Source organism: Stegostoma tigrinum, chromosome 36 (assembly GCF_030684315.1).
Source record: "Stegostoma tigrinum isolate sSteTig4 chromosome 36, sSteTig4.hap1, whole genome shotgun sequence".
NCBI classification, from domain to species: domain Eukaryota; kingdom Metazoa; phylum Chordata; class Chondrichthyes; order Orectolobiformes; family Stegostomatidae; genus Stegostoma; species Stegostoma tigrinum.
In genome coordinates, this window is record NC_081389.1 from 22,622,814 (window position 1) to 22,650,417 (window position 27,604).

The 27,604-nt window shown below is 39.1% G+C and overlaps 1 protein-coding gene across 1 annotated transcript in view; it reads right to left on the minus strand.

Moving 5' to 3' along the window:
- furina (furin (paired basic amino acid cleaving enzyme) a) overlaps positions 1 to 27,604 on the minus strand; it is an 84,362-nt gene that overhangs the window by 30,016 nt on the left and 26,742 nt on the right. Inside the window, exons 2-5 of the mRNA XM_048520573.2 lie at positions 9,345 to 9,443; positions 3,102 to 3,197; positions 1,035 to 1,163; positions 224 to 300 (exon numbers count right to left, since the gene is read on the minus strand). Of these exons, the coding sequence (XP_048376530.1) occupies positions 224 to 300; positions 1,035 to 1,163; positions 3,102 to 3,197; positions 9,345 to 9,443 (401 nt within the window). The remainder of the gene's footprint in view (positions 1 to 223; positions 301 to 1,034; positions 1,164 to 3,101; positions 3,198 to 9,344; positions 9,444 to 27,604) is intronic.

Consider the following 27,604-nt stretch of genomic DNA (forward strand, 5'->3'; position numbering starts at 1 on the left):
AAGCAGGCTTTAGTTATCAACTGTTCAGCCATTGAAGGTCGTTTCCCTTTACTTGGCCCAACTAAACTATTCATGACTTTTTAATCACATTTCCAAAACTGCTTTAAATTTTTTGTCAGGAGTTTAACAGAGTATGTCAATAGAGTCCTCCTAGAAAAGCATCTGGAACCCAAAAACCTTGCCAAAAACCCTCAAATTTATCATGGCCTGTGAAGTGACTTACCGATTATCATTGAGTTGTGTGTAACGGGGCTGAGGATCAGGGTCATTATTGTTCACATCGTAACTGGCACCTGGATCCTGGAATAGGAAGAAAAACACCGATTCAGTTCCCTTTTTCCGATGCATCACTAAGAATAAAACATCAATGACTTGAAGCTTGGTTGATTCCTGCTAGCACACTGTCAAAATTAGTTAGAACCCAGTGATATCAGCCAAGTTGAGGACAAGAGGTATTGAAGTCAGTCATTGGTATTTAAACCAATCTTTCTTCTGTATCTTCATCCCCCAGCTCCTTAAGTCAAGAATACATCATTCAAGCTTTTCATGTTAATGAGGAGAAACAAATCAAAAGGTAGAGAAAAGAGGCAATAGTTTTGTTGAACATTAGTTATTTTGCTTCAACATGAAATTGCACATTAATTCTAAAACTGAAATATTTGATTCCAGGTAGCCCAGGCATACTGGATCTTCTCCAATTTATTGAGTTGCTTGGAGAGCAGCAATGAGCTCTTCCCTGGGTGTTACTCTCAAATGTTAAAAGGATCCTGATGTCAGAATTCTGGAGAGCTAGCTCTGGGCTTGGGTGGGGATGGGTCACCCAATAGTTTAATGTGCACTAGTTAAAATGAGCTATCATGTGGGGCTTTGAGATACTTTTCCCCAGTATTTTGGCAGACAGTACACAATTTCATTTTCTGCTGAAGACCAAGAGTATTGGGAATTAGCATTTCTTTATCATACATGCTGGGCGACAATTGTTAGATTGGGTCCCCATTAGCAACCCAAGAATAAAACAAAACAGATCTACTTACATAATTTGCAGATAGGTCTGGATGATTCTTCTCAACCCCATCGTCCAGAATAGACACTACAACACCCTTTCCAGTATAGCCCTGCTTCCAGGCTTCTTTCACATTCAAGTCATGATGATTCATGTTATGCTAGGCAACAAACAGTCACAGCAGTGAATTGCCCTGATTTGCTTTAGAACAAAAAGACAGACAATTGACCACGACAACACGTGAAAGTATCAAGTCTTTCGTTTTCACCTTGCCACTTGCCTAATTTTGCTCCCATTTACTTCTAAGAGTTCTCAAATTCCTTGAGACAGGTCATTGATATTTTACACATGAAGGTGCAAGATGGATACAATGATTCATCTAGAATATAAACAGGTGTACAGTGTGCTGCTTTATTATCTGCTTGAAGTGGTTCAGGTTAATACCTCAACATATCAAATATGTGCAAACATGCAATTTAATTAAGTGCACAACATTTACTACCTTGGTGGATCAGTGAATATATTGTTAACCACAGTGCTTAAATCTGGCTCATACTTGCCTCGGCATTTTATAGACAATGACTTGCAACTACCACTTCACCTCATGCAGTTTGTGAATTTCAATGAAATTAATGAGCAAAGTTTTTTTTTAAGCATGTTAAAACGTCTGAGCCATAGAGCTGTACAGCATGTAAACGGATCCTTTGGTCCAACTCGATCATGCCAGCCAGATATCCTCAACTGATCTAGTCCCATTTGCCAGCATTTGGCCCACATCCCCGTAAACCCTTCAATATGTCCACATCCAGATGTCTTTTAAATGTTCTAAGTGTACCAGGCCCCACCACTTCCTGTGACAGTTCAATCCATACACCCAATACTCCATGTAAAAGTTGCCCCTTAGGTTCCTTTTCTATCTTTCCCTTCTCACCTTAAACCTTTGCCCTCTAGTTTTGGATTTCGCCACCCTAGGAAAAAGAACAATCCATGCTCCTCACGATTTTATAAGTCATGAAGATAAATTTCTGTCAAAGCAACCCAGGCACTAAAGAAAAAAAAAGGACTCTCCTTTGGAGCCCAAGATGCTTGTATTGTTTTTACCAAAGAAAAAGGTGCCTTTGAACCAAGATGTGGTATGCACAGTAAGGCTGACAAGAATTAAACTCACAGTCCTAACCAAGTATTTTCTCTCCAAGTCTGACAGAACTAGAATACTACTCAAGTTCAAGATTTGTTGAAATATTTTTGAAATACACATTAAATGTGGGAAGGGGACAAACTAATCCATATACGCAACCAAAATTTACTTATAAACAGTAATAAGTTAAGGAGAGCAAGAAGCAATTGCCGATGTTCGTTGCTTAGGATTCTGAAGCTGTCAAAATTCATCAATTCAGGACAAAAATGTAATGCAAAACATGGCTACAAAATGCTGTGCCACTTGTGTTCTGCTCTTGAAACAAACAGCAGAAACCATTCAGGACCTTGAGCCTCTGCCACATTCATTTAAACCAAGGTGCTCTGCATAAACCTCCATCTGCACGCTTTACAACTAAAACTGCCAACATGATTGTAATTTTTTTAGGCACTCAGCTTTAAAATTTTCAAATGACATATACCAATGTCCCAGAGTGGTGGGAAGGAAAATCACTTCAGTTATGCACATAATATTGTACAAAGAGGCGAGCCTGACATCACTCCTGAATGACCCAGTTCTAATTTTAGCATAAAATAGTTAATGCAATATTTAATAAACAAAGGATATTCTTCCCAAACAAAATATGTCCCACAAAATCTTAACAGCACTTATTCTCTTGATGAGGCTTGCATTAAATTCACATACCAAAATCCGTCTTTGCTTAAATGAAATTAAAACTAAATTTTCTCAAACATTTCAACTATCCTTCCGCAATGACTTGGTCCACAGTTCCTATTTCCTTTTTCTTTAGAAGTCTCATGCTATTCCCTTACTCCACCTTATCATTCCAGGTATGGGAAGCCTTCATTATAAGGACAGAGTAAAGAACTTTTGGGGAGATTGAGGGGGCAGAGTCTGCATCTTTCTGTACTGACACGACATAAAGAACTACTTACTTACCAGGTACCATTGCAGTGGGAATTTGGGATCATTTGGTTCAATGTAAATGTCTCTCTTTTTCCTTTTCTTAATTACTTGCTGTTCCAGCCATTTGACCTGTTTGTAAGAATAAAGTCTTTGAGGGAAAGAAACTTTTCATCTAGAAGAGCATTACAAAGCATTTCTGTTTAAACAGATTAATTGATGCAATTAGTGTAACAATTCAAGTATAAGGAAATAGTGGGAGATATTACATTCTGTTCCTGATACTCCACCCAGATTTGACAAATTTTCAAATTAAATTTGTTTTTACAATATACTGCATAAGACTTGAGTTGCTTACACAACGGAAATGCAGAATTTCTAATTTTCTCCCTCCCAAATCACTAAAGGGTTACATTATATTTAGCCAGACACACAATTTCAGCTCCGTCAGTGATGGTGCAATCACAAGACCTGAAAGGCAACTACCACCTGTGCATGAAGGCCAAGACTGAACAAGATGAGGTCAAATTACAAAAGGGACTCCCATGTTATTGCAGTGTAAACCCTACTGACTAATTCTCGTGACCTTTCGTCATTTTACACTATTATTAAACAATGGATTGAGGAAGGGAATTCATTTTCTGGTTGCTTTTTGTTCAGGGCTTTGGTCTTGAAAAGCTAAGTCACCATAGCCCTACCAGGGCAAGGGGCTGTTCTCTCATTAGAGAGATATGACTGGTCATGGAGTTTAACCTGAGAATTACCAGTCAGAGGGACAAGGTTGAGAAGGTGGGGCCTTCATGGTAACCTCAGCTAGTGCAGGAACTGAACTTGTGCTATCAGTATCACCCTGCCTGACAAACCAGCTGCCTTGTCAACTCAGCTAAGCAAACCCCCACACCTGCCGCTCTGGACAAGTAGCATGAAGACTGAATGCATACGAGCTCTGACATCCTCATTGAAAGAACAATTGTGACAAAGCTGTTGCTTGCTTCAAGTGTCTGCTTGCCCTTACCAGAAAAGGAAATTGATTAGCAGCATACAATAATTTAGAAAGCTAATAGAAATTATCATTTAGAAGCACAGGACATGAGCACCGTTCATCACAAACTTGTCATTTCGGTGCAAAAGTCTAACCTGAAAATGTGTCAGCTGTCCTTTCTTACAGACATGCTTGTTGGGAATTATTATTAATTCCCTCCCCAGTTTGCACCAGGTCATGCATGGTATCTCCAACCTTGGTAACCCATTACAGTTTTTAATTCAGGCATCAAGGAAAGAAACAAAACTATTTTGGCTCCAAGTGTTCCTTGAAATGGAATATCAGTGGGTAGTTGTGTCTACAAATGAGTCCTTTACTAGCATGAATAGATGAAGGTCAAATCAGCTAGGAACATTGCAATGTAATGTATGATTTTAGTTTGTGAAAACTATACTCAGTATTTCACAATCAAAATAAAAATATTTGTATCGACAATATGAAGTCTCTTTCAGATGAACTTTATAATCAAGCTGGAATACAAATTTACAAAGAAATCAGACTATTTCATGATTAGTTTGACATAATGTGGACCAAAAATTCAGCAAAGGGATGAGGAATGACTGACTGCTTCAACTGGCACCCAGGAAAGTGTCTAAATTCTGTTCACCGCTTGTAATGTCTTTCACATGAGGTTTTGCAGAATGGTGATGTTCTTGGATTCTAAATATATTCAATGTTTGATCAATAAGAGGCCGATTGCCCCACAATACCTGCAGCTGCTTACTGAGAAGGTCATACAATATATTGGTGTTATAAAAAGACAAGTTACCTATAAGAGGTGATGATCAACTTCATAGCCTACATCTAGCTTTGCGAATAGGAGACTGCTGAGATACAGGAAATGCAGTGTCAAGAGTCTTGAAAAGAGGTTGCACATCTCAGGCAGCCTTGCCTTATGGCCAACCAAAAAGAAAAAAGGCTCTGAGCACAAGATTTACTGACAAGATGGAGAGGTGAAAGAGAGACATCAGCAGGAGCACAAAGCAACCAATCTACCCAACCCCAAATGTTAGAGCCTGGTCACACACTGTACATATCAGTCAACTCAAACAATTGAATGACAGTACAATCATATTATCAAGAATAAACAATGGACTGCCTTAGAAGGTGAAGGTGGCTCCACATTTTCAGGTAGATTCAAGGACTCTACATGTATTTCTTTACTCAAATAGCAAATCTGGTTTAGCACCTCCTGCAGGTTCAAATTATCCTAAGACAGCAATCAGGACCATAATTATGCATTAAGTTCATGCTTTGATACAACTGCCTCAAGAGTACATTGTGCACCCGTTTTTATTCTTGGGCTAAAATTACTCCAGAAGCACCTTGGAGATTGAATTGCCCCAATTTCACTCAGGTTTCATCCAATACAGCAGGCTGTTAAACCTTATGTACAGTCATCAGTCCTCTGGGATCATCTTGGTATTTTCATTAATTGGAAGACGCTGGTGAATAACTTGGGAATTGAAGCATTAGGAAAAAAGTTAAATTGGCTCTCTTTTCTGTGTTAGTTTCAAAAAGGTTATAAAAATATTATCTGTAGTGATTTCAGTTAATTGACGAACAGAGACCAGAGCGGTGGCTCAGTATTCAAACTACTAGGAACACAATGGCTGGCAACACTCCATGTTGGAGAAATTGGAATTAAACAACTTCCCTGAAAGATCAGGCTGAGGAATTATGTGCATGTCGTAAGCAGCTGTCTGCAATGCCCCATTGATCATAATTCAGCAGTCCTTACACCATACACACTGCTAAAATAGAGAGCATTTCATCGGCTGGGAAAGGAGTTGTAGTTACACTTTACCTCAATATAGAGCTGAAAGAGGGAGAGGGCCAGCACCTATGCCAAGCACACCTGCAGGCTGTATCAATTGAGGGAGAAGACAGTTAGCTCATCTGCCCCTGCCTTGTTTAATTAAAAAAGGAGAATACACAATGCTGCAAAGACTGAATGTCATAAAATAGTCCGTAAACACAAACCCCTTTTATATTTATCCAAGCTGACAAATTGTGGACCAAAAACAATGGCAACTGGCATGCCTTGCCTCTTTCCATGGGAATATTTCACAAATCCCAGGTTTATGTTTTCTATGTATTGTCTTCCTTTGCCAGCTGCATCCTGTTGGTTTACTCCAAAAGGAAATAAACCCAATGCCTTTGTGACTTAATCACAGTTCAACCCAAGGCCGTGCTGTTTCCTTTATTGATTTATTAAACGCCCCTTTTAATTAAATTATAATACGAGGACATTTTTTGGAAAATGCAAAACAAAGGCAAAATTTCAGAGAAGCTTCTCAAAGTACCATCCCTTCCCAGGATAACACTTCAAAACGTTCCCTCTAGTATTTCATGCAAGTGGTAATTTTTGAGTGTTGACAGATTAGCCCTTTAAGGGATGAATCACACTCAGTATAATGATGTCTAACAGTGGATGCCTCACAATTTTCTATTAACCTCTAAGTGAGCAAGTGTACAAATGAGTGTCAGCTGACATCAGTTAACTCATTGGAGGCCAAGAACTGGACATGGCAACTTCTTCCTAGGCTATTTCAGACGAGGGATTTTGTTTTAAAAAAGTAAGTTCTTTTACAGGACATGGAATCACCAGCTATGTCAGCATTTCATCTATTTGGAACAAGATGTTTTGGCATCACCTTTCTAAACTATTTCAGCCCATGTGGTGCAGGTACACCCATATTTTGTTTAGGAAGTTCTAGAATTTTGACCTAGCAACACTTACACAATAGAGATGTGTTTCTAAGTCAGGACAATGTTGTTTGAAGTGAAACTTGCAGATGGTTGCATTGCCATATCTCTGTTGCCTTCGTCCTTCTTGGTGGTGGAGATGGTAGGTTTGGAAGTTGGTATCAACGGAATTGGTTGCTACTGTGCATCTTGTCAATGGCAAGCATTGTTGCCATTGCGCATCAGTGGTGGAGGGAGAAAATGTTGGAGGACAGTGTGTTAAATCAAGTTGTTGCTTTGTCCTAGGTGGTGGAGTTTCTTGAGTGTTGATGGAGCTGCAATCATGCAGACAAATGGACAGTATTCCATCACATTTCTGACTTGTGCCTTGTAAATGAAGACAGAGTCAGGAAGACAGTTACTCTCAGAATTCCTGGCTTCTGACCTGCTCTTGTAGACATTTATATGTCTGTTCCAAATCAGTTTCTGGTCAGCGTGCTGATACTGAGTTGTTAATTGACTTAAGAGTATTACCATCGAAAGACTAACGGTTAGGCTCTTTTGGAGGTGATCATTGCCTGGCACCTATCAGCAAAACTGCTACTTACCACTGATTTGCCTCAGGCTGAACCTTGTCCAGGTTTTTTTGCTCCTTCAGACTGCTTCAGTATCTGTGAAGGTGCAAATGATGCTGAACACTGCAGAATCATTTACAAACATCCCCAGCTACTGATTTTATGATGGACAGTAGGTAATTGATGAAATAGCTGAAGATAGTTAAGCTGAGAACTCTATCTTTGAGGAATTCATGTCGCGACATGCTGGGACTGAGATTACTGGCCTCTAGAAAGGTCACATTTCCCTTTGAGATGGATAGGATTTCAACCAGTCAGCAGTTTTCCCCAGCAATTCGAAATTTATTACGGCTCCTCGAAGCCGTACTTAGTGAAATGCTGCTTTGAGGCCAAGGGCAGTCACTCTTGCCTCAGTTCTTTTGTCCACGTTTAGGCAAGGCTGGATTGAGATCAGGCACTTGATGATCATGGCAGAGCTCAAGTGTCAGTGCAATTATTCTCTTACCAGCATGGTTTGATTCACTTGATAGCATGGTCGAAGGTCCCTTCCCATTGCTTGGCTGACCATTAACAGTTAATTGATGGGGGAGATAATTGCTTAGGTTGAATTTGTCTTGTTTACATGCTTAGGACATAGCTGGGTAATTTTCCACATTGCTAGGTATATAATGCTGTTAACACTGTACTGAAAGCATTTGGCTAGGGGCATGACGAATTGAGGCACAGATCTTCAGTATTATTGCCTAAATATCGCAGGATTCAAAATCTTATGTATACATTAAATTGTTGAGAACCTTGAAAAGAACTATTGTATTCTCCATAAATCTTCAGTGCAGCACCTTATCTAAGAAAAAAGGTACTACACATGGGCTAAACCTACAATTGGACTTATTTCTTTTTAAGGGATAAAATGGTACACCCCAGAACAGTCTACAGAATGCTGTTGAATATCCATCTTCATATTCTCAACACTCCCAAGATACAAATGGTTAAATGGCTGTTTTCAATGCCACCGAGCAGAGAGTACTAGAATTTACTGGACTGGAATACAATACAATATAATAGACTACTTCTTTTGAAGGTTCACAACAACTTAGTATGTAAATAAGACTTCCATTTGTGCATGAAGTAGACCAAGGTCAGAACATACAGTGTTAAATCCACACGTGCTGGCTACAAGTCCGCAAATCTTAGATGCACAGAATTCAGATTCAATGTTCTCAATTACTCCAGTACTATTAAAAACAGAACATAAGTTGAAGGAAATGTACTTTTGAAGACTACAACAGGACCTTAAGGCCTCAATGAGACACAACTGGTGCTACTAAAACAGCAGTTTCAAGATTCCCTTCTGCTTCTCAATGGAATCTGAGGAATTGGCACGGGAGTGGAATCAGAGCTTCTTGCCTGTCTGCACATTCAATCTTGGCCCCACCCAAAGGAAATAAACAAACTCAGTAGGTTCAACTCGTATATTTGCAGGCTGAATTTTGTTTTTCCTATGTAACGTATTGCAGGTTCTGAATTACAACTGGCGGATCTCAGACACCAAAACCAGATGAGAAATTCCAGCTAGTAAGTTCAGTTCAAGACTACAAAAAAGTTAGGCTTCTGGGCTGAACTATTGATCTGTCTAATCCAGGGGTTTTTAAGTACATCTGCTGAGTTTATTCATTAGTGCAGTTAGGGGAAATTATTGCTGGTCTTTTGAAAATTCAGATAAAATACTTCTACTGTTTACCTTCATCTAGTCACTTTCACTTCGTTGAAAATACAAGGATTGGTAAAGCAGGATTGGTAAAGCAGGATTGACTCTTTTGTCACACTGACTACTTATTCATTTTTTTAATGTAACTTAGGAACAAATTCTTTCAACAAGTCTTTTGAGGTAGTTAGAAATGGCCATTTTTACTCTGATTGCCGAGGTCTATTTAACGATAGAAAAACTGAATTCAAGCCTGGTCCTGAATGTACCTGAGGATCCTGTAGCAGTTTATTTTGATGATGCGCATGTTGATTCAATGATCGTTTCGTCACCCCATTATGCCGAAAATGATAATAATCATCAAAAATCTGCAGAACAGAAACAAGACTCATTAGTACTTAACTATAAATATTAACAATCTAAAAATATACAGATTCATCACATGTCAATCAAGTCAAAAGTAACACTTCTGAAGCAGAAGAGATGCATGTTGCTGTGTAACATACAAGGTACAAGACTCCTGCAAAGTAAGAATACAGATCTCAGTATTCCCTCATTGTGGCCTTTTGAGTAACCCCAAGCTTAATTACTTCAATTGCAGCTTTGATTTCAGTTACCAAGGATCTAATCTCTGGAATTCCCTTCCCTAAATGGGGGCAGCATGGTGGCTCAGTGGTTAGCACTGCAGCCTCACAGCGCCAGAGACCCGGGTTTGATTCCAGCCTCGGGCAACTGTTTGCACATTCTCCCCGTGTCTGCATGGGTTTCCTCCGGGTGCTTCGGTATCTTCCCACAGTCCAAAGATGTGCAGGCTAGGTGGATTGGCCATGCTAAATTTCCTGCAGTGTTCAGAGTTGTGTGGGTTATAAGGGGATGGATCTGGGTGGGATGGTCCAAGGGGAAGTGTGGACTTGCTGGGCTGAAGGGCCAGTTTCCACACTGTAGGAAATCTAATCTATGTCAAGATGCTTCTCAAAAAGATATTTACTAATCTTTTGGCCATTTGCCCCAACATCTCCCAATTTGGGTCAGTATATTTTGCTTTATAATTCTTCTGTGGTACACATAACTTGGGACATTTTATGACATTAACAAAATATATAAATGAAATTGTGCATTTGACAATTTGGTATAAGATCAACTGACTTGGCTGAAACCAAACAGCAATATGGGTGCCACAAATGGCTTCAGTACCATAAAGTGGAGTTTTCAAAGCAAACTTATAACCTTCTACAATCTGGACAGAACAGGATTTCAAATTTTAAAATGACAGAGACAGACAGACACACACACACACACACACACACACAGGAATTAGGAATAGATCAGTTGGCCCCTCAAGCCTGCTGCACTATTCAGTAAGATCATGACTGATCTGATTGCAGCCTAAGTGCAGTTGCCTGGTCAGCCCAAATACTTTAAGGCTTTGGAGATCCTGGGACAGGCTAGGCAGAGACAAGCACGAGAATTCCTGGAAGCATGGCACTCCACGAAGCAGGCTATTAATAGACACATTGAACTCAACCCCATATACATTCCACTACCTGGAAGTGAGGCAATCCATGGCAATGGACCCCAGTGTTTAAAAACCACGCAGGAAAACACACTGACAGTTCATCAGAGGCTGCACTGAGGCTGTTACCAAGCACGGTAATGAAACGTCTATGGAACAACAAACCAGCTCGGCGAGCCAACCAATCTCAACACCCCTAATAATCTATGGGTCCATTGTTACTCCTTTATCCCTGTCTTAAAATTATTCACTGACCCAGTTTCCACTTCTGTGAGGTACAGCATTCCACACTGGCAATGCTCATTTTTCAATTTTCTTCTCATCACCATCTTAAAGGAGATCTTTTGTTTTGCAATTTTTGTTTGAGCTTTATGTTTACACTATTTTCCAAATGCCCAATTATAACATTTACCAATTCACAAATGCACTTAAGATGTAGGATAAGTTCAGAATTGAGTCAGTCATCTTGAACTTTAATGACAGAGACAGCATACTTGTTACTCTCTTGGTGAAGTCTGCAATTATTGCCATGAGGCTATCACTCTAGCAGCGAATTTGTTGTTGCAGTAAGGGTGGCAGGCCATTTGACTATCAACAGAATCACACAGCAATCCTCATCCAATTCTTACTTTATTCAAATCCAACCAGTACTGTTCACCTCCATAAGTTAAAATTACAAAAAGATAATTGTAAACACTATGGCAAACCTACGATCCCACCAGTTAAATGGAAAAAAATTAAGTGGTGCTTAATGTAGAAAAGTGCTAGGGCACAAGCTTTGGTATTCAGAATCAAAAGACAAATTATTTGTTAAATGGAAAAACTCCAAAGAATGTGCAGGGATCAGGATGTTCTTGTTTATGAACACAAAAAATTAGCATGGATGTGCAGAAAACAAAGAAGGAGACAAATGGAATTTTGGCAATTATTGATAGAGAGTTGGAGTTTTAAAAATAGGAAAGTCTTTTTAAAACTGTTAGGGTGTTAGTGAGACAAAGTGGAGTTGAGTGTACAGTTTTGGTCCCTATAGAGTTCTACAGTCTTCAGCCCATTGCATCCCTGGTCAAAAATAACCACTTGTGCATATCTAAATATTTCTTACATGTTGAGGATTTCTGCATCTAATACCCTTACAGTCTGAGTTCTAGATCCTGTGAGTTAAAAAGTTTTTTCTCACATCTCTAAATGTTTTGTCCCTTACCTTAATTTCAATCTGCACCTCCGGTCATTATTCTCTCCATCAAGGGAGCAAGTTTCTTCCTGTCTACCCTTTCCACTTAAGTATAGATGTGTTGACACACAGGCAGTTCAAAACAGATTTGCTGGGCTGATTCCTGGGATGGTAGGGTTGGTTTATCAGATTATAGGTAAGCAGATTAGGCTTTTATTCACTACAGTTTACAAGAATGAATGGTGATCCTTCTCTAGCATACATGATTCTGAAGAGATTTGACAGGGTCCGTGTTGAGAAGATTTTCCATTAGAAGGGAAGATTGTTGTAGAACAAGGAGGCATGCATTTAAAACCAAGATGCAAAGAAACTTCTCAGGAGGTAGTGAACATCTGGAATTCTTTGTCCCAGACAGTTGTAGAAGGTAGAGGGAACAAAGTATTTAGAGGAGGTAGGTAAGATTTTTGAAAGAACTGGGAGTTGGTAGCTGTGATGAGCTAACACAAAAAGAGTTGAGGCTTGGGAAAAATTAGCTATGACCTTACTGAATGATGCGGCAATTTTGAAGATGCAAAGATCAGCTAGGGACAACAGATTTGAAATTGAACTTTGCAAGTTAGATATGGATTTCTGCCAAACTAATTAGGCCCATTAAGGAGCCAATAGACTGTTTTCCAGAATGGGGCTTTTCTCCCTCCAAGTAGAGATAAAACTAAATGAGCTTGTGTAAAAACAACTGGGCACAAAACAGGCAGGGATCAGCATGGAACGAATAGAGCTTGTGGACACATCAAATATGTTTCTACTTGATCAGTTTATGAACAGCATGGTAAACCAGGCAAACAATAAATGCTGCTTTAACAAAAAAAACATGCACACACAAACATTCATTTCATCACACACAATAAACCATTTCAGCAGGCTTCCTTTAGTAGTTAAGTTGGTATCTGTGTTCTAACAGAGCCATATACATGTAATTTAACCTGAAACCTTTTCAAGTTTGAATGAACAGATGTCTACTGGGTACAGTGATTGGTCCCTGTATTTTTGAGGAACGGAGAAGCGAAGTGAACTTGAATTCAGGCGTCTGTTCAACACAATGTGCTTTTTGCCTAAATCTAAGATTACCTTGGTGTCTCATTATCTGGACTGCTGCGTATTACAAACTCTCCCAATTAGTCACCAAATACTTTTGAACTCTGACTTGTGTACAGCCAGTAAAATTTCTGAAAACTGCAGTTTGTTGAACATGCCACGTTAACAAAATAGAATGCAACAATATATGGAATACATGTCTAAATTGTAGCAACAGGAAAAAAAATTCATTAACCCACCCGATAATCCAGCTGATGAGGCATTTCCCAGTGAAAATTTACCACCGGGATGCAAACCCAGAAGATAACCAACATGCATCATGCTATATCCTACAGTGCATGACTAATAACCTCAAGGAAGGCAGGCAGTATTAGGGAAAGAGGGTGTAAAAACTAGAAGAGGTCACTTGAACAAGATTTACAATGTGAATTAAATGAAATGATTCAATTAGTTTAGTCAGGGGTTATTGTTTACTATATACGTAGAATGTGAACTAAAGGTTCTAGTTTTATTTTGTTCTAGGTGGGCGTAAGTGAATCACAATGATATCAGAAACCATGTTCTGTGAATGTCTGCAGCTGACTCCAACAGTTCATCTTTGAAGTGACTGAACAATTACGCAGCACTGATTCAATCTATTTTTTTTTTTAAGTGACAGCACTTTACAATTTAGCATTTGCACTGAACTGAAGCATCCGATAAACCTCAAATTGATAGAGCCCAATCAAAAGGTGCAGTCACAGGCCTAGATCCTGATACAACTAATGATCTATATACATTATATATACACACAGGTCTGCTCTGTAGCATGCGTTGGAATAATATGAACAAGATATCGTATATGTACTGAATTAGTGTGTACAAACACAATTTGGGTGTATTGGGAGCACCAAGAAAATTGAGGCCTGTAAACATTGTTATTAGTAAATTATTCAGAACCTGAGGTTTAACTGTTTGAGACCAATTCTACATGCTACTGCTTGGCACCATGTAAGACTGTTCTCCTCTCCTCTCTCATCTAAAGTTGAAACAAGTTTACCAAAAGGACAAACATGTACAATTTTCCAAGAAACTGAATTTGTACTGTGCTAGTCACGCTTAGTAAGTGCCAGAGTACTTGACTCAGAATCGCTTTCAAATCATAGTCATGGTTTTTATGTAGGCAAGTGCACAAACCAGTTGGTGCATTAAGAGTCCACAAGTGACACATCAGCTATATGGCTAGTCAGTGTATTTGCGGATATTTCTTGAATTAATTTGGGAAAAACAAGAAATATTTTAAAAAGCTTCAAAGTGGGCAATTTGAAGTGTAATTTGAATAACTGTCTATGCCAATGCAGTCTTACTTTGCATTACCCTGAAGTGCCGATTAGATAACGTATTCTAGTCCTGGCGAGAAACTTCCACCTGGAGGCAACGGTTCTTCCTCTCAGATGCAGCAATTCCTAATCCTTATCATTGAATTGTTGGTTTTCTAAATACATAATCAGGTTAGCTGTTAATACTTTGCCAAAATCAAGATTCAAGTGTTTAAAAAGGCCGAGGTATTGCCCAAACCGGAGGGGGATGCTGAGTTACCTAAAATTCAATTTTAGTCTCCATACCAGGCACAAGGCAGTATGGGTTTGGTTTGAAAACATTAAATCTGGGACGTTATGTGCATTTTTGCAATCGATCCAGAAAAGTACTGACAGCGACTTAAGGTTAAATAATATGTAACAAATGGGCAGCAGAGGGGTTCACAACAGTTATTTCAGTCCAAAGCAAACAACATAACCTCAAATTTTCAACAGCAATTTGTAATCAATCTCTGTTCAAGTACTTTAACATCTTAAATCTTACCAAAGATTGCTGGTTATATACAGTTTGTATACTTAAGTATAAATTTCTGTAGAAACTCAATGCTTCTCACAAAATTTTTTATTTAAAAAAGCTATTTACATCAGCTATATAATTATTGCAAATTTTAAACCAAATGTGTTGCCAAAAAAGCCTCCAGATTTTAAAATTCGTTGTTAACATTCAGCATCTCTTGCTGATGCTACAACTTCCCCAGAAGTCATCCACTATATATAAAAAGTGATGAGACCAATGTCGCATTTCAATGTTTCAACTGTCTGGTGTCATTTTAAAATAGTAGCTTCAAAATGTTGGGATTTATTCCTTACTTCAAGTGACACATTTTGGAACCTGAGTATATTTGCTCAGCGTCGGCTTTTTCTTAATTGTGCAGCTCTCCAACATGATGAAACCAACAAGGATCTGATGCTGATTTCTACAGACAGGTGGTGAAGATTGTCACTGCCCATGGACTGTAACCGAAAATATTGCAGGATGCTGGCCAAGCTAGAGACCTGGAGGAACATACAACACGCTAGCTAAGAGGTACCTGCACTGACTTTCAAGTGAGAAATTAATAAAGTACCAGTAAGATGCAAATGTTGATATGCCATGCTGCTCACTAATTGGATTTACGTCTTATTGCTCAAATCTTCGATGTAGAAAAGAAAATCAAACCTTTGTTTCCTTGACCAATCTCATTTTTCAAATTTTTCCAGTTTTTCCAATTGACTCTGCATCGGCCATGTCATGTAGAGCCTGGAAAATTCAACACCATGCTCCACTTCCAATATGACCACGGTATTTTCAACATTCTTGTTGAGCTGGCTGATGTACCTTCAGATTAATACTTGACATATAACGTAACACTCCCTCAGAAGTTAATTTCTAAACTGAGAATACAAGGAAAAGGTCGCTGTGTACAGATTAATGAAATCTTGTGTATAAAATGAACCCATGTCTTTTTCACTCAAAGGCTGATACCTTGCCAGAAGTTTGTCTAACTTGTTTATAATTCATATAGTGTATTTATGGCAGATTAGATGGTTACACTTCAAGTACACGACCACTGTTGCTATAGAAGATTAAACGCTGAAGAAACTTCTGAAAGATGTGACATTTTGTGTGAATACCCATTAGTTTCCTTAAAAAAACTGTACAATAAAAACAGATACTTAGGGTGCCATAGGGCAAGACATTACTATTACAACAAAGCATCTCAGGCAGACAATTAGCAGCTCAGTTTGAAATAACATTTTATTGTAAATGAAAAGCACATGAATTAAATGAAAGGAAGGTAAGTTAAGGTTGAGAAATGGACATACAGTACTTTAGAATCCAGTTAGCAGATGCACTAAAAAGCAGATCAGGTGGTGTGGTTAGATGCAAGCCAAACTTCTTAATTCTGTCCACATAGCCCTCACCTTCCACTGGAGCACTGAACTGCCTATGGCACCAGTTTCTTTCCACACTTGCTATTACATAACTTCCAACAGAATTTGCCAAATTATTGCTAGTTCTGTTTTATTCAGCCCCTCGCCTTCAGAAACTACGCTGAAGATTAAGATCGAGTTTCAAATGGATCAACTATCTTCCTATTCAAAGCTAAACATGGTTACTTCACTTTGTCTGTCTTCCTAGCAGTTCAGCTGTTTTGAAGAATCAAGATCTACAACTGCAGCCTGAGCCAAATTAATGGGTTCAATGTCAGTCAGAAGTCAAAATGTTTCTTTTAATCCATTATATACACATTTTGCAAATTCTTTTCTACCACCCCAAACCGTATAAGATACTGTAATTGTGGTCTTTGTTTATTAAACGGCTTTAGTTGGTCTTTTTATGCAGGGGATATTTTATCTAGTGCTCACAAAGAACAAACAGAACATTTAAAAAGGCTGCAATTGGACTTTCAATGTAATGGTAAAATCAAGTGATGTAATGAGATCAATCATTATCCACTTGACGAGAAGAGACCTTTAACTGCCAAGTTGCTCCAACACAAGATAAAACAAAATTCTCTCTCCACCAGCACACATTTTTGTAAGACTTCAAATCTTCCATCTAATTAATCTATCATTGTTCCAGAGGCTTTTAACATTCAAGATTGCCATTTAGCCAGTTTATCTCCTTTGCTAATCTTCTTCAAAGCACTGTTCTGTAACTGGCCTCGGGAATCTAGGTTTAGCTCTGGAAGTATTAGTATTAAAAATGATAAATTGAGAAACCAAATGCCGAGTGGCTGATTCAATTATAATTTTGCAGTTTGATATGAAGCCTATTTCGTTGCACAACGCCCATTTTAGCCCATTGTTCAGGATAATTTTGGTCTTCCTTCTCCATTATTATATTTGCTTTTCTGATGTCAGAAATCAGAACTCTGACCTTTCTGGAGGAGTGCATCAAGCTGATGAATTCTCTCCTTGGAATCAAACTCTGTGTACAAATTTTCCATATATTTAACTGACTTTTAGTGCTTATCTTAATACTCTCGCTTTCTATGCTAGGATTATTTGAACAGATTTCCTTCTTGAAACAGAAAACAAACTAATGAAACTAGTAATCCTGCCTCTCTGTTCGCTGTTAAGAAGGTCCAAAGTACAAATCCTGGTCTCAGAGTTTCCATATCCCATGTTTGTTAGTGCAGTGTTGCAACTGTCTCAGGGAGCACATTAGCCAGAATTCCTGCTCATGACTACTTTCCAGTGACCACAGACAAAACTGTACATGTTGGCATTCAAGTTAACAACTGCAATTTTTTATTTATTCTGCAACTTTTAACAAAGCAAAATCTTAAGGCTTCTCACAGGTGCATTATAAAGTTCGTCAGGTACATCTTACAGAGAGAACAACTGGAAGGGGAGAGGTTTAGAAGAGGAATCCCAGAATTTGGAGTTTTAGGCGTCTTAAGGTACGGCTATGAATTGTGGTGTAATTATTTGGAATGCACAAACAGCCAGAATTAGTCTGCACAGATATTAGAATGTCAACTGCAATACACCCTTTCCAACCTCTTCTGGGATATATAGCCGAAAGTGTTTAAAATTCACGAACAGGCTAATGAAGGTGAACTTCATTCCATACCCGAGCACTGAACCCTATTTTTGTACAATGAAATTGAAAAGGGTAATGTATGAGACAAGTTTTGGCAGAATTGTGATTCAAAGGTCAATGGAATGGTGGTTTCATTAAGAGCGTACTGCATTGAAGTAACCGGAAAAGCAGGAGGAAAGGAGGGAACAGAAGAAACAATGAGATAATTGGTATATATTATTAATTTTCAGTGTTTATCGACATGCTTTAACAGCTGCCTCAACTAAGCCATGAATAACTTTGGCATCATGACATGTATTCAAAAAGAGACACAAGAAATTCATCCAGACAGACACTTGTCTGATGCTCCTCCAACACTACTGCGCATGGAACATAAAGATTTAAGCTTTCTACACTTGGATAATTGGAGGACTGAGGTGAGAATGTAGGGCTGCTGTGCTTTTGAATTAATATATAGGACAGCAGTCATGCAGGTTCTGCCATGTTGTTAAGTTGTTAGCGATGTACATCTTACTCATTCTATTCATGGGCTTTATAAAATGAGAATGATGAATTTCCTCAGATTTTCTTTGTTTTTGCGAAAATGCAACACTAACTACATTTTCAGACATGTCTACACACATTAGGAATGATGTGGCAGAGTCTTGCTAACTTTTGGACAATCTGAAATGGAGCTAATGCATACTTAGACCTAAACTGATGCAATGAAAACATGAAACGCAAATGAACTTCTGCAATACCTGTACAATAATCACTAAGCTATGTGCACTTCCCTGAACTCAGCCTACAGCACATATACAATTGTGGTCATATCAAGTTCAATTGAGCACTAAATGAACACAAATTTCAAGCCCTTGCATTAGTCAGTTTTGGCCTACTGAATGCAAACATCACTTCCATGCACAATTTTGCACAATAGCATTTATGAATTGTCTATTTTGCTGCATCTGCATGGCAAAAAGAAAAAACCTACAAACTGTTGAAAATAGTTACGGGCAAAAGATTTTGCCCTTTCAGTGTATAACCAAAGCTCTCTCATCAACTTGAGCTACTTTTCCCAATGTCATTCTCCCTCAATTCTGAACACAAAGAATTCCTTAGAACTAATGTTCCTTTCTGAACATGGTTCCTCTTTAGGGTATAATCTGCATACAAATAAAATCCAGCTGTGGCCTCACCTAGCCATTACTCAAATTTACCTACTTTTGTGTTTTTACCTGACCCTTGCTGACATTGTTTTCTCCCACACTCCAAAAAAACACGACCCATGAATAGATAGCGTATAGTTCACTGAAATGATCCACAAAGCCTCACCACTTTAAATTGTTTGGTAACATGGATTACAGATGAAGAAATGGATCAAGCACTATCAAACTACCAGAATATACAAAAAAATGACTATCATTTGAATGAAAAATTGCTCAGTTTAAAACTAAGACCAATTCTGCACAGTCTTTTGTTTTAACACCCTGCACAGATGGACAAGTCACCATCCATACCCATTGTTTCAAAACAAACCAGAGAAGTCATTAACCTTATCCATTACTGTTTAATGGAAAGAAAAAAATGTTTAATGATTGATGGTACGGGAAGTGAACAGTCACTGCACAGCTAAATGTAGTTTAGCATTACAAAGACAGGCCAGCTTTAATTTGATCAAACAACTGTTTCTTTCAAGAGACCCGCCCCCTCCTCTGAGAATCCACTTACCCGAAGCCCCCTCTGCCTGACTTTAAAAGGCTGCACTACTGCACACACCACTTACCTACACTTAACTGGTGCATATCTTAGCAACAGACATCAATCTTTTGGTTTCAATGTTACAGTGTTGTTGTGCTATTACATGAATATCAAGACAAAACAAATCTTTTCACATAAGATAAAGTGTGGAGCTGGATGAACACAGCAGGCCAAGCAGCATCTTTGGAGCACAGTGCTAAGATGCTGCGTGGCCTGCTGCGTTCATCCAGCTCCACACTTTGTAATCTCAGATTCTCCAGCAACTGCAGGTCCTATTATCTCTGATAAAATCTTTGACTGATCTCCAGACTGCAGGCAAAGGCCAGATGGTGAGTGGAGAAAACAAATGCATTTAAATGATGGCAACCCAATTTCACCCATCATCTGCTAGATTATTTAGAAAATATATTGTTCACTTAGGTGTTCTTCTGACAGCAACAATTCAGGTTTCCAAGTTTACTAGTCTGAATGAAGAACATGAAACATTAGCGTATTTCTCTTTACAGCCTCTTACAAATCTAATGTGCATTTTAAGGACATTAGAGTTTCCACTTTGGTAGCTAGTATTTTTATTTATTAGGCCAACAATATGTATTTATGTAGTTTCTTTAAAGTAGCAAATCAAATTCTGAACATGGTTGCAGTTAGTGCTGGCCTTTGAGCGAATTCAATTCCCTTAAATTCAGCCAACTTCTCCTATTACCTATGCCGAGTGAAAAATAAATTAACAGAAGCAGAGAAAGTATTTATCATGATAGTTAAGGCAGCAGCAGATTCACAATTTCTCAACTACAGAATTGCAATGTGTTCTGGAAATTACAAAACATCTCACATGTCCCATATTTTAACGAACTACAAGCACAGCTACAGAAAGCATTCTTTTAAAGAAAAGGAACCAAATAAATTATGACCCCTGGCAAAATGGATACTTTAATCTATACACTTCCAAAGCTAACTGTTAAAACTAAGTCAAAACACATTCTTGTTAACTGAATTTCAACCATTAAACTAGTTTAATCTTTAAGACGAAATATTACTATATTGCAGAGGACAAGAACTGAGGAGCAATTTTCATCAAAATGAATCAGATTATGGAAAAGGTGACAAGGTAACTCCACATCTGAAAAGTGGAAAATAAGACAGGCTTCCTAGCTCTCAGATAGTGGGAACTGCAGATGCTAGACTCTGATGAGGGGTCTAGGCCCGAAACGTCAGCTTTTGTGCTCCTGAGATGCTGCTTGGCCTGCTGTGTTCATCCAGCTTCACACTATTATCTATGCTTCCTAGCTCTTATGGACAGGTCATGTCAAACTGCACATATGTTCCCTTGAAGAGATTCTGATCTGTGAGCTTCTGTTTAATTCAGACTGTAGTTCTCATTCCCCACGCACACCCTCCTTAAAATCAGATAGTGCTTGTCTGTCTTTTCAAAAGCGTTGGCTTGTAGCTCTCTGGAGCCAAAGTTTTTTAAAAAAACTACCCATTTTCCATTTGTACATTCAAGTTTCAGGTCAAAGCCATGTTAAAAAGAAAACAAATAGCACAAGCACACATTCTGCAAAGCACTGTAGTTCATGTTTACTGTCTCAGTCACCCTAGGCTGGCTGGTGTTGACATATCTTTAAAGTTAACATGCAGGCATGTGGCCGTACTGGTTGCACAACATACCCTTCAAAAACTAACAGCAAAAACATTGTACAGTTCAAATACAGAGATTAGCTCTGGCATCTGAAGCTGTATTTCAATACATCTCTTTCATCCTGAACAACTTAGTGCTGTGTTCTTAGGTGAAGAGGCAATAAATCATCCTACTTTACTAGTTCAGGCAATAAAATTCTAAACTGCTCCAAACAATACAACATGGTATTATTATTTTTTTCCCATACTTATGTATCATTTGAATTGTTAGGCTACAAAAGTGATAACTACTGGCATCACTCAACACATTTCCTATGTAAATTCCGTTTATTATTTTTCTGCACATTTGAATGTGAACTGAAATGAGAACGGGATTGATTTTAAAACCAAGAGCAAGTTGCTGAAACTTAGTGTTTACCCTGTTGCTTTGCTCAAACAATGGGGCTAGTTGATTGCAGAGGGGTTGTGTACTAAGTGAGATTTGACCAGCAACAAAAAGCTGATTACTTTGTGGCCAACTGTCGATGATAAAGGACATCTGCTTGCCAACAACCATGTGCTTGGCTTCTCAATAGCTAAACAACTTGTGGACATGAACAATATTACCAGAAGGCTTTGGAACTCCAGGAGAGGAGGTGGTGCGTCTTGCAGCAGAAGGGAATACTTAATGCTTGAAGAAAGCTAGTTTATTTTCCCTCACTAGTTGCTTTAAACTAGTATGTCAGATATATTATAATTTGAGAACCAATTGGTCCTGGTTTCTTCAAGGAAACAATTAGTACCTGGAGAAGAGTCTGAAGAACAGCGAGTCTTGGCAAGCAAAAAGATCATCTTAATGAAACAAATGCACAGAGGCCACTGAACTTCCTTCCCAGTTTTTCCTTCCAACCATAACACCATGTCCGTCTACATTTCTAGGAACAGCTTTACAATGTAGTTTGCAACTTACTAACTAGTAGTTCATAATTGCTTATTTGTACCTAGAACATAATAGTAATTCCTATTTATTACTATCATGTACAGAAACCTGGACCATGTTTTCTGTTCACCTGGGTTTACAAGGAAAAAGTGAGGAATTTCAGTACTTTGAGAAAACTTAAGTTTTGTAACAAAGCTGGGAACATAAAGGTTTGAATTCCAGTATGCCATCCTAGTGAGGCATAAAACCTATTTTTGCCAGATAGAAATTTGGAAACCGTCCCCAACTTCAGCATCCAACCCAATGTGAAAATGTTCTATTTTCTCTTACTATTACCAGCTGCATTTTGTTTTCCGGTTTTTTTTTGGCTTATCATGATGGTCAACAGCTTTGTTGTACAACTGGTTCTCTGACTTATGTTTCTGTAGCCCTGAGCAGCTATCTAACTGAATCAGACTTACTTCAAATTTCCCTCTTTTGGTGGAAGCATATTTATAGGCATTCACACTAATGCACAGGATTAAAGAAAAAAAAGAATGGTCAATACCTAGATTACAGCACAGGAGGAGACTCTCTGGTTCTTTCAGAGACCCAGTTCAAGTGCCAACACAATCAAACTGGGTAAATTCAATTCACCTGGTTTACTCTGATACCAGTACAACTGTAATGTTAAAAAAAGCAGACACTTCTGGATCTGCCCAAATCCAATGCTATTATTGTACAACACATGCAGTAAATTAGCTTTGTAACAAATCAAATTGTCAATTTTGTACACAGTGGAATACTGCAGTTTAGTTTGCAAATCTCATTGTGCACAAGGACCCACATATTTATGGATACGTGAAACTACTGTTTCTCTTCAAATGCAACCTACAATCATCACATGGTGTTTAGCACCAACTTGGTGATCATTAAAATTAGGAATGGATTTATTCTAAGAATGATCCCAAATGGCATATCAGCAAAGAAACATCCAAAGGCTTTCAAAACTGCAAACACAAGAATCACCATCTTCATCCTTTAGACATTCTTGAACAATATTATCCCAATAAAAAATGCACATAAAGCAGCAAGATAAATTTTAGGGTGGTGGTATCGACAAATAATTCTTCTTGAACTGCTACATACAATCTGCATTCGCTACGTAGACCCAATCAAAGAAAACATTTTAAAAGGCAAGGACTGATTAGGGATAGTCAATATGGCTTTTTGCTTGGGAAATCATGTCTCACTAACTTGATTGAGGTTTTTGAAGTCATAATGATGAGGACCGAGCAGTGGATGTGATCTATGATCTTCAGTAAGGTGTTCAATAAGGTTTGTCATGGCAAACTGATTAGCGAGGTTAGATTACATAGAATGCAGGGAGAACTAGCCATCTGGAGACAGAACAGGCTCGAAGACAGGATGGTGGTGTGGGAGTGCTTTACAGACTGGAGGCCTGTGACCAGCAGTGTGCCACAAGGATCAGTGCTGGGTCTACCGTGTTTCATCATTTATATAAATGGTTTGGATATGAACATAGGAGGTACGTTAGCAAATGGCACCAAAATTGAAGGTGTATCGCACAGCCAAGGTCACCTCAGAGTACAACAGGATTGAGATCAGATGGGCCAATGGGCCTAGGAGTGACAGATGGAGTTTAATTTAGATAAATGTGAGGTGCTACATGTTGGAAAGCTAAATCAGAGCAGGACTTATGCACTTCATGGTAAAGGTCCTGGGAGTACTGCTGAATAAAGATCTTGGAATACAGGTTCATATTTCCTTGAAAGTGGAGTCATAGGTAGACAGGATAACGAAGGTGGCATTGGTATGCTTTCCTTTATTGGTCTGTGCATTGAGAATAAGTGCTGGGACATCATGTTGCAGTTCTAGAACATAGAACATAGAACAGTACAGCACAGAACAGGCCCTTCAGCCCACAATGTTGTGCCGACCATTGATCCTCATGTATGTACCCTCAAATATCTGTGACCATATGCATGTCCAGCAGTCTCTTAAATGACCCCAATGACCTTGCTTCCACAACTGCTGCTGGCAACGCATTCCATGCTCTCACAACTCTCTGTGTAAAGAACCCGCCTCTGACATCCCCTCTATACTTTCCTCCAACCAGCTTAAAACTATGACCCCTCGTGCTAGCCATTTCTGCCCTGGGAAATAGTCTCTGGCTATCAACTCTATCTATGCCTCTCATTATCTTGTATACCTCAATTAGGTCCCCTCTCCTCCTCCTTTTTTCCAACGAAAAGAGACCAAGCTCAGTCAACCTCTCTTCATAAGATAAGCCCTCCAGTCCAGGCAGCATCCTGGTAAACCTCCTCTGAACCCTCTCCAAAGCATCCACATCTTTCCTATAATAGGGCGACCAGAACTGGATGCAATATTCCAAGTGCGGTCTAACCAAAGTTTTATAGAGCTGCAATAATTCTATAGGATATTGGTCTCTGTTTTTAGGAAGAATGTTGTGAAATGTGAAAGGGTTCAGTAAAGATTTACAAGGATATTGCCAGGGTTGGATGGTTTGAGCTACAGGCAGAGGCTGAACAGGCTGGGGCTATTTTGCCTGAGGCTGAGGGGTGACCGTACCGAGGTTTTTAAATCATCAGGGGCATGGACAGGGTAAATAAACAAGGTCTCTTCCCTGGGGTGGGAGGTTTAAGGCAAGGGGGGGGGGGGTGGGGAAGGTAATAAAAAGGGCTCAAGGGCAACGTTTTTATGCAGAGCGTAGTGAGTGTGTTTGGAATGAGCTGCCAGAGGAAGTAGTGGAGACTGGTAAAATTACAACATTTAAAAGACATCTGGGTAAGTATATGAACAACGCCAAATGCTGGCAAATGGGACTAGATTAATTGAGGACATCTGGTCAGCATGGACGAGTTGGACTGAAGGATTTGTTCACGTGCTATGACTCTGGTTATTATCCTCAGCATCCTTTGTTTGTTACCATAGAGCATTTCTGTCATTGAGTGAAAAAGTGGTTGGTATGAAACTTTCACTTGTCGATGGCTTTTCATGCATCTTTCAACTCTGCCAATAAGTGGAAACAACATCTGTACCTGCACATCCAAGCAGGTTATAGCTGTGGCCCTTGCACCAACTCTCAACCATCTTTTTTGGGGATATGACGACTACAGAGTCAGGATTTCACAAAATATGGCCTTTAGATTTGAAACGAGAAGCTCATTTAGATTGGTCTCCTTTGAAGCCAACTTGACAGTAGGAGCTTTTACCAAAATATCCACCACAATCAAACTTGCCCTTTCACCCCACCATGTAAGTAGATACTTGAAACTGAAACAGAGGTGAGGAAAAATCAGAGCATTTGACTTTACTTGAAGAGGGACTGGCATCTGTCAAATTTCCCTTGTTTTTTTGTGGTGTTGGGGGAGCCTTTAGATCATTTGACTGAAAGATTGGTTTGCAATGCAAAGTGCCACTGATAGCATGACCTCAATCCCCATACTAACAGGGGGTCACTACAAAGGTTTCACTGTCTCAACCTTGGCCTTTGTGAGAAATGACTGGTGTGGAGTTTAACCTGAGGGTGACCATACCTCAGGCAAAGAACCAACAGTTTTAAGGGCCTTTGGGACTACGGAGACTAATTTTTGTTTTAAAAACATGGAGATAGTTGGTTATCATCTAATGAAACCCTGATGTAGACAAATACCAATCATATACCTCGATGAACTAAATACTCTAAGATTCACTACACAATAATGCAAAGAGGACAGACTAGTCACATTTGTGGATTTGGTATTCTCAAGTAAATACTCAGGCTTATTCAAGTAACTCTGCAAGTTTCCTCAGTGAATAGATGAAACATAACGGACTACAAAAATTGTAAATTCAATTGCTGATCCCTACTGGGAAAACTTTCCTCAGTTCCAGGGCGAATAGGAAGCATGGAAGAAAAGCATCTTTAAAAAAAACCACATTGATAGAGTTTCCCATTCATTATTGCTATCTAGTTATGTTGCCAAAACATGCTTTACACAAAAGAGCATAAAGACATGGGCTGTAAATCTGGGTCAACAACTGGCACACCAAAATTGGAAAAAAGCAAGACAAGAAAAAAACTTCTACTTAGAGTGAACCCATACTTGCCTGAATTATGATTGTAATCAATATCTGTTCGCATCAAGAGGAGGCACCCAAGGTATGAAAATGATCCACATTGTCCAAGGGCTTGCAGTGGATTTTGACTGTCTGGGCACAGAAGCAGAGTACCTTTGTTCATCATGTTTAGTTTGTGGCCCATTCTCAGGTGTGTCAATGGTTTATAGCTCAGCCTGAGTGTACTTACATACTAGCATTATCTAGGCACTGCAAATCCATAACAGAAATCAGAGTGGTCTGAGTTCTGACCTGGAAGCAAATTTTGCAGTTTCCTGCTCAGCCTTTCGGTTAGCTCCAAGAGGAACTTCCAAGACACTGATCAACATGACCAGTGCAACAGGCAGGTGACACCAACCACACATGACCCAGCAGAAGAATCCCAAACAACTGCTCTACTCAGTTCCACAATGTTAAGTGAGTGATCACAAGGGGGGCAGAGAAAATGCTACAAGGACACCATAAAGCAGCCCTAAACAAATGCAGCATTTCTGCCAATAACTGAAATTCCTCAAGTACAAATTGCCTAGAATGCATAAACCGGAGAAGCAGCAAAGGCACCAACCAGTTTGAATATCACTAAGAGAAGCTTGCATAGGCCAACAGCGAGTAGTGGAAAGAGCACACAACATCTGGAGCATCCCACCCATCTGTTGTCTCAAACACTGCCTGCCCCATCTGTGGAGGAGTCTGAAGCCCCAGGATCAGACAACAGGAGAACCCATCACTAGGCTCCAGAGTGGAAGCAAGTCAGCCTCAATTCTGAGGGACTGCCCAAGTTGATGAGGAAAAAAAAAGCTACAAAATCAGGGCGATTAAAACAAATGATGAGATTGATATTGCAATACAGAAATTTGAAACAGATGTAGTTTAACACCAGTTAAGATTACTGAGAAAGGACTGCCATAAAAATTGGTTTTCATGGAACATTGTGGATCACAGTTTTGAGCACAAACAGTGGAGGTGGCTACTGTAAATAAGAGGCATTACTAGCTGCTGCTTTAAGAAATTAGAGTTAAATACTGTGGAGGCTGCAAAGTTTAAACAAAAACATGGGGTGGCGGCAGTGGCACCGGATTACTAATCCAGAACCATTTCACTTGCTCCAGAGGTGCGTACTAGCTTCTCTAAACAGGTTGATTTAAAAAGTCTACAAAATCTGTTCTGCAGATATGGCTCAAAATCCCACCATGGATTTTGAATTCAATAGTTTAAAAATTTGAATTTAATATTAGTTTTAAAAATCTGGAATTTAAAATCTAGCCTAATGGTAATTTAGCCATTCATTATTTGAAACCTCTGGTTCACTAACATTCTTTAGGGAAGCAAATCATCTATCCTTCCCTAGCCTGGCTTATATGTGACTCCTGACCCACGATGAGGTTGATTTTTAACCATCCTCTGATTAATTAAGTGATGATTCAGCCAACAGCATGCACGT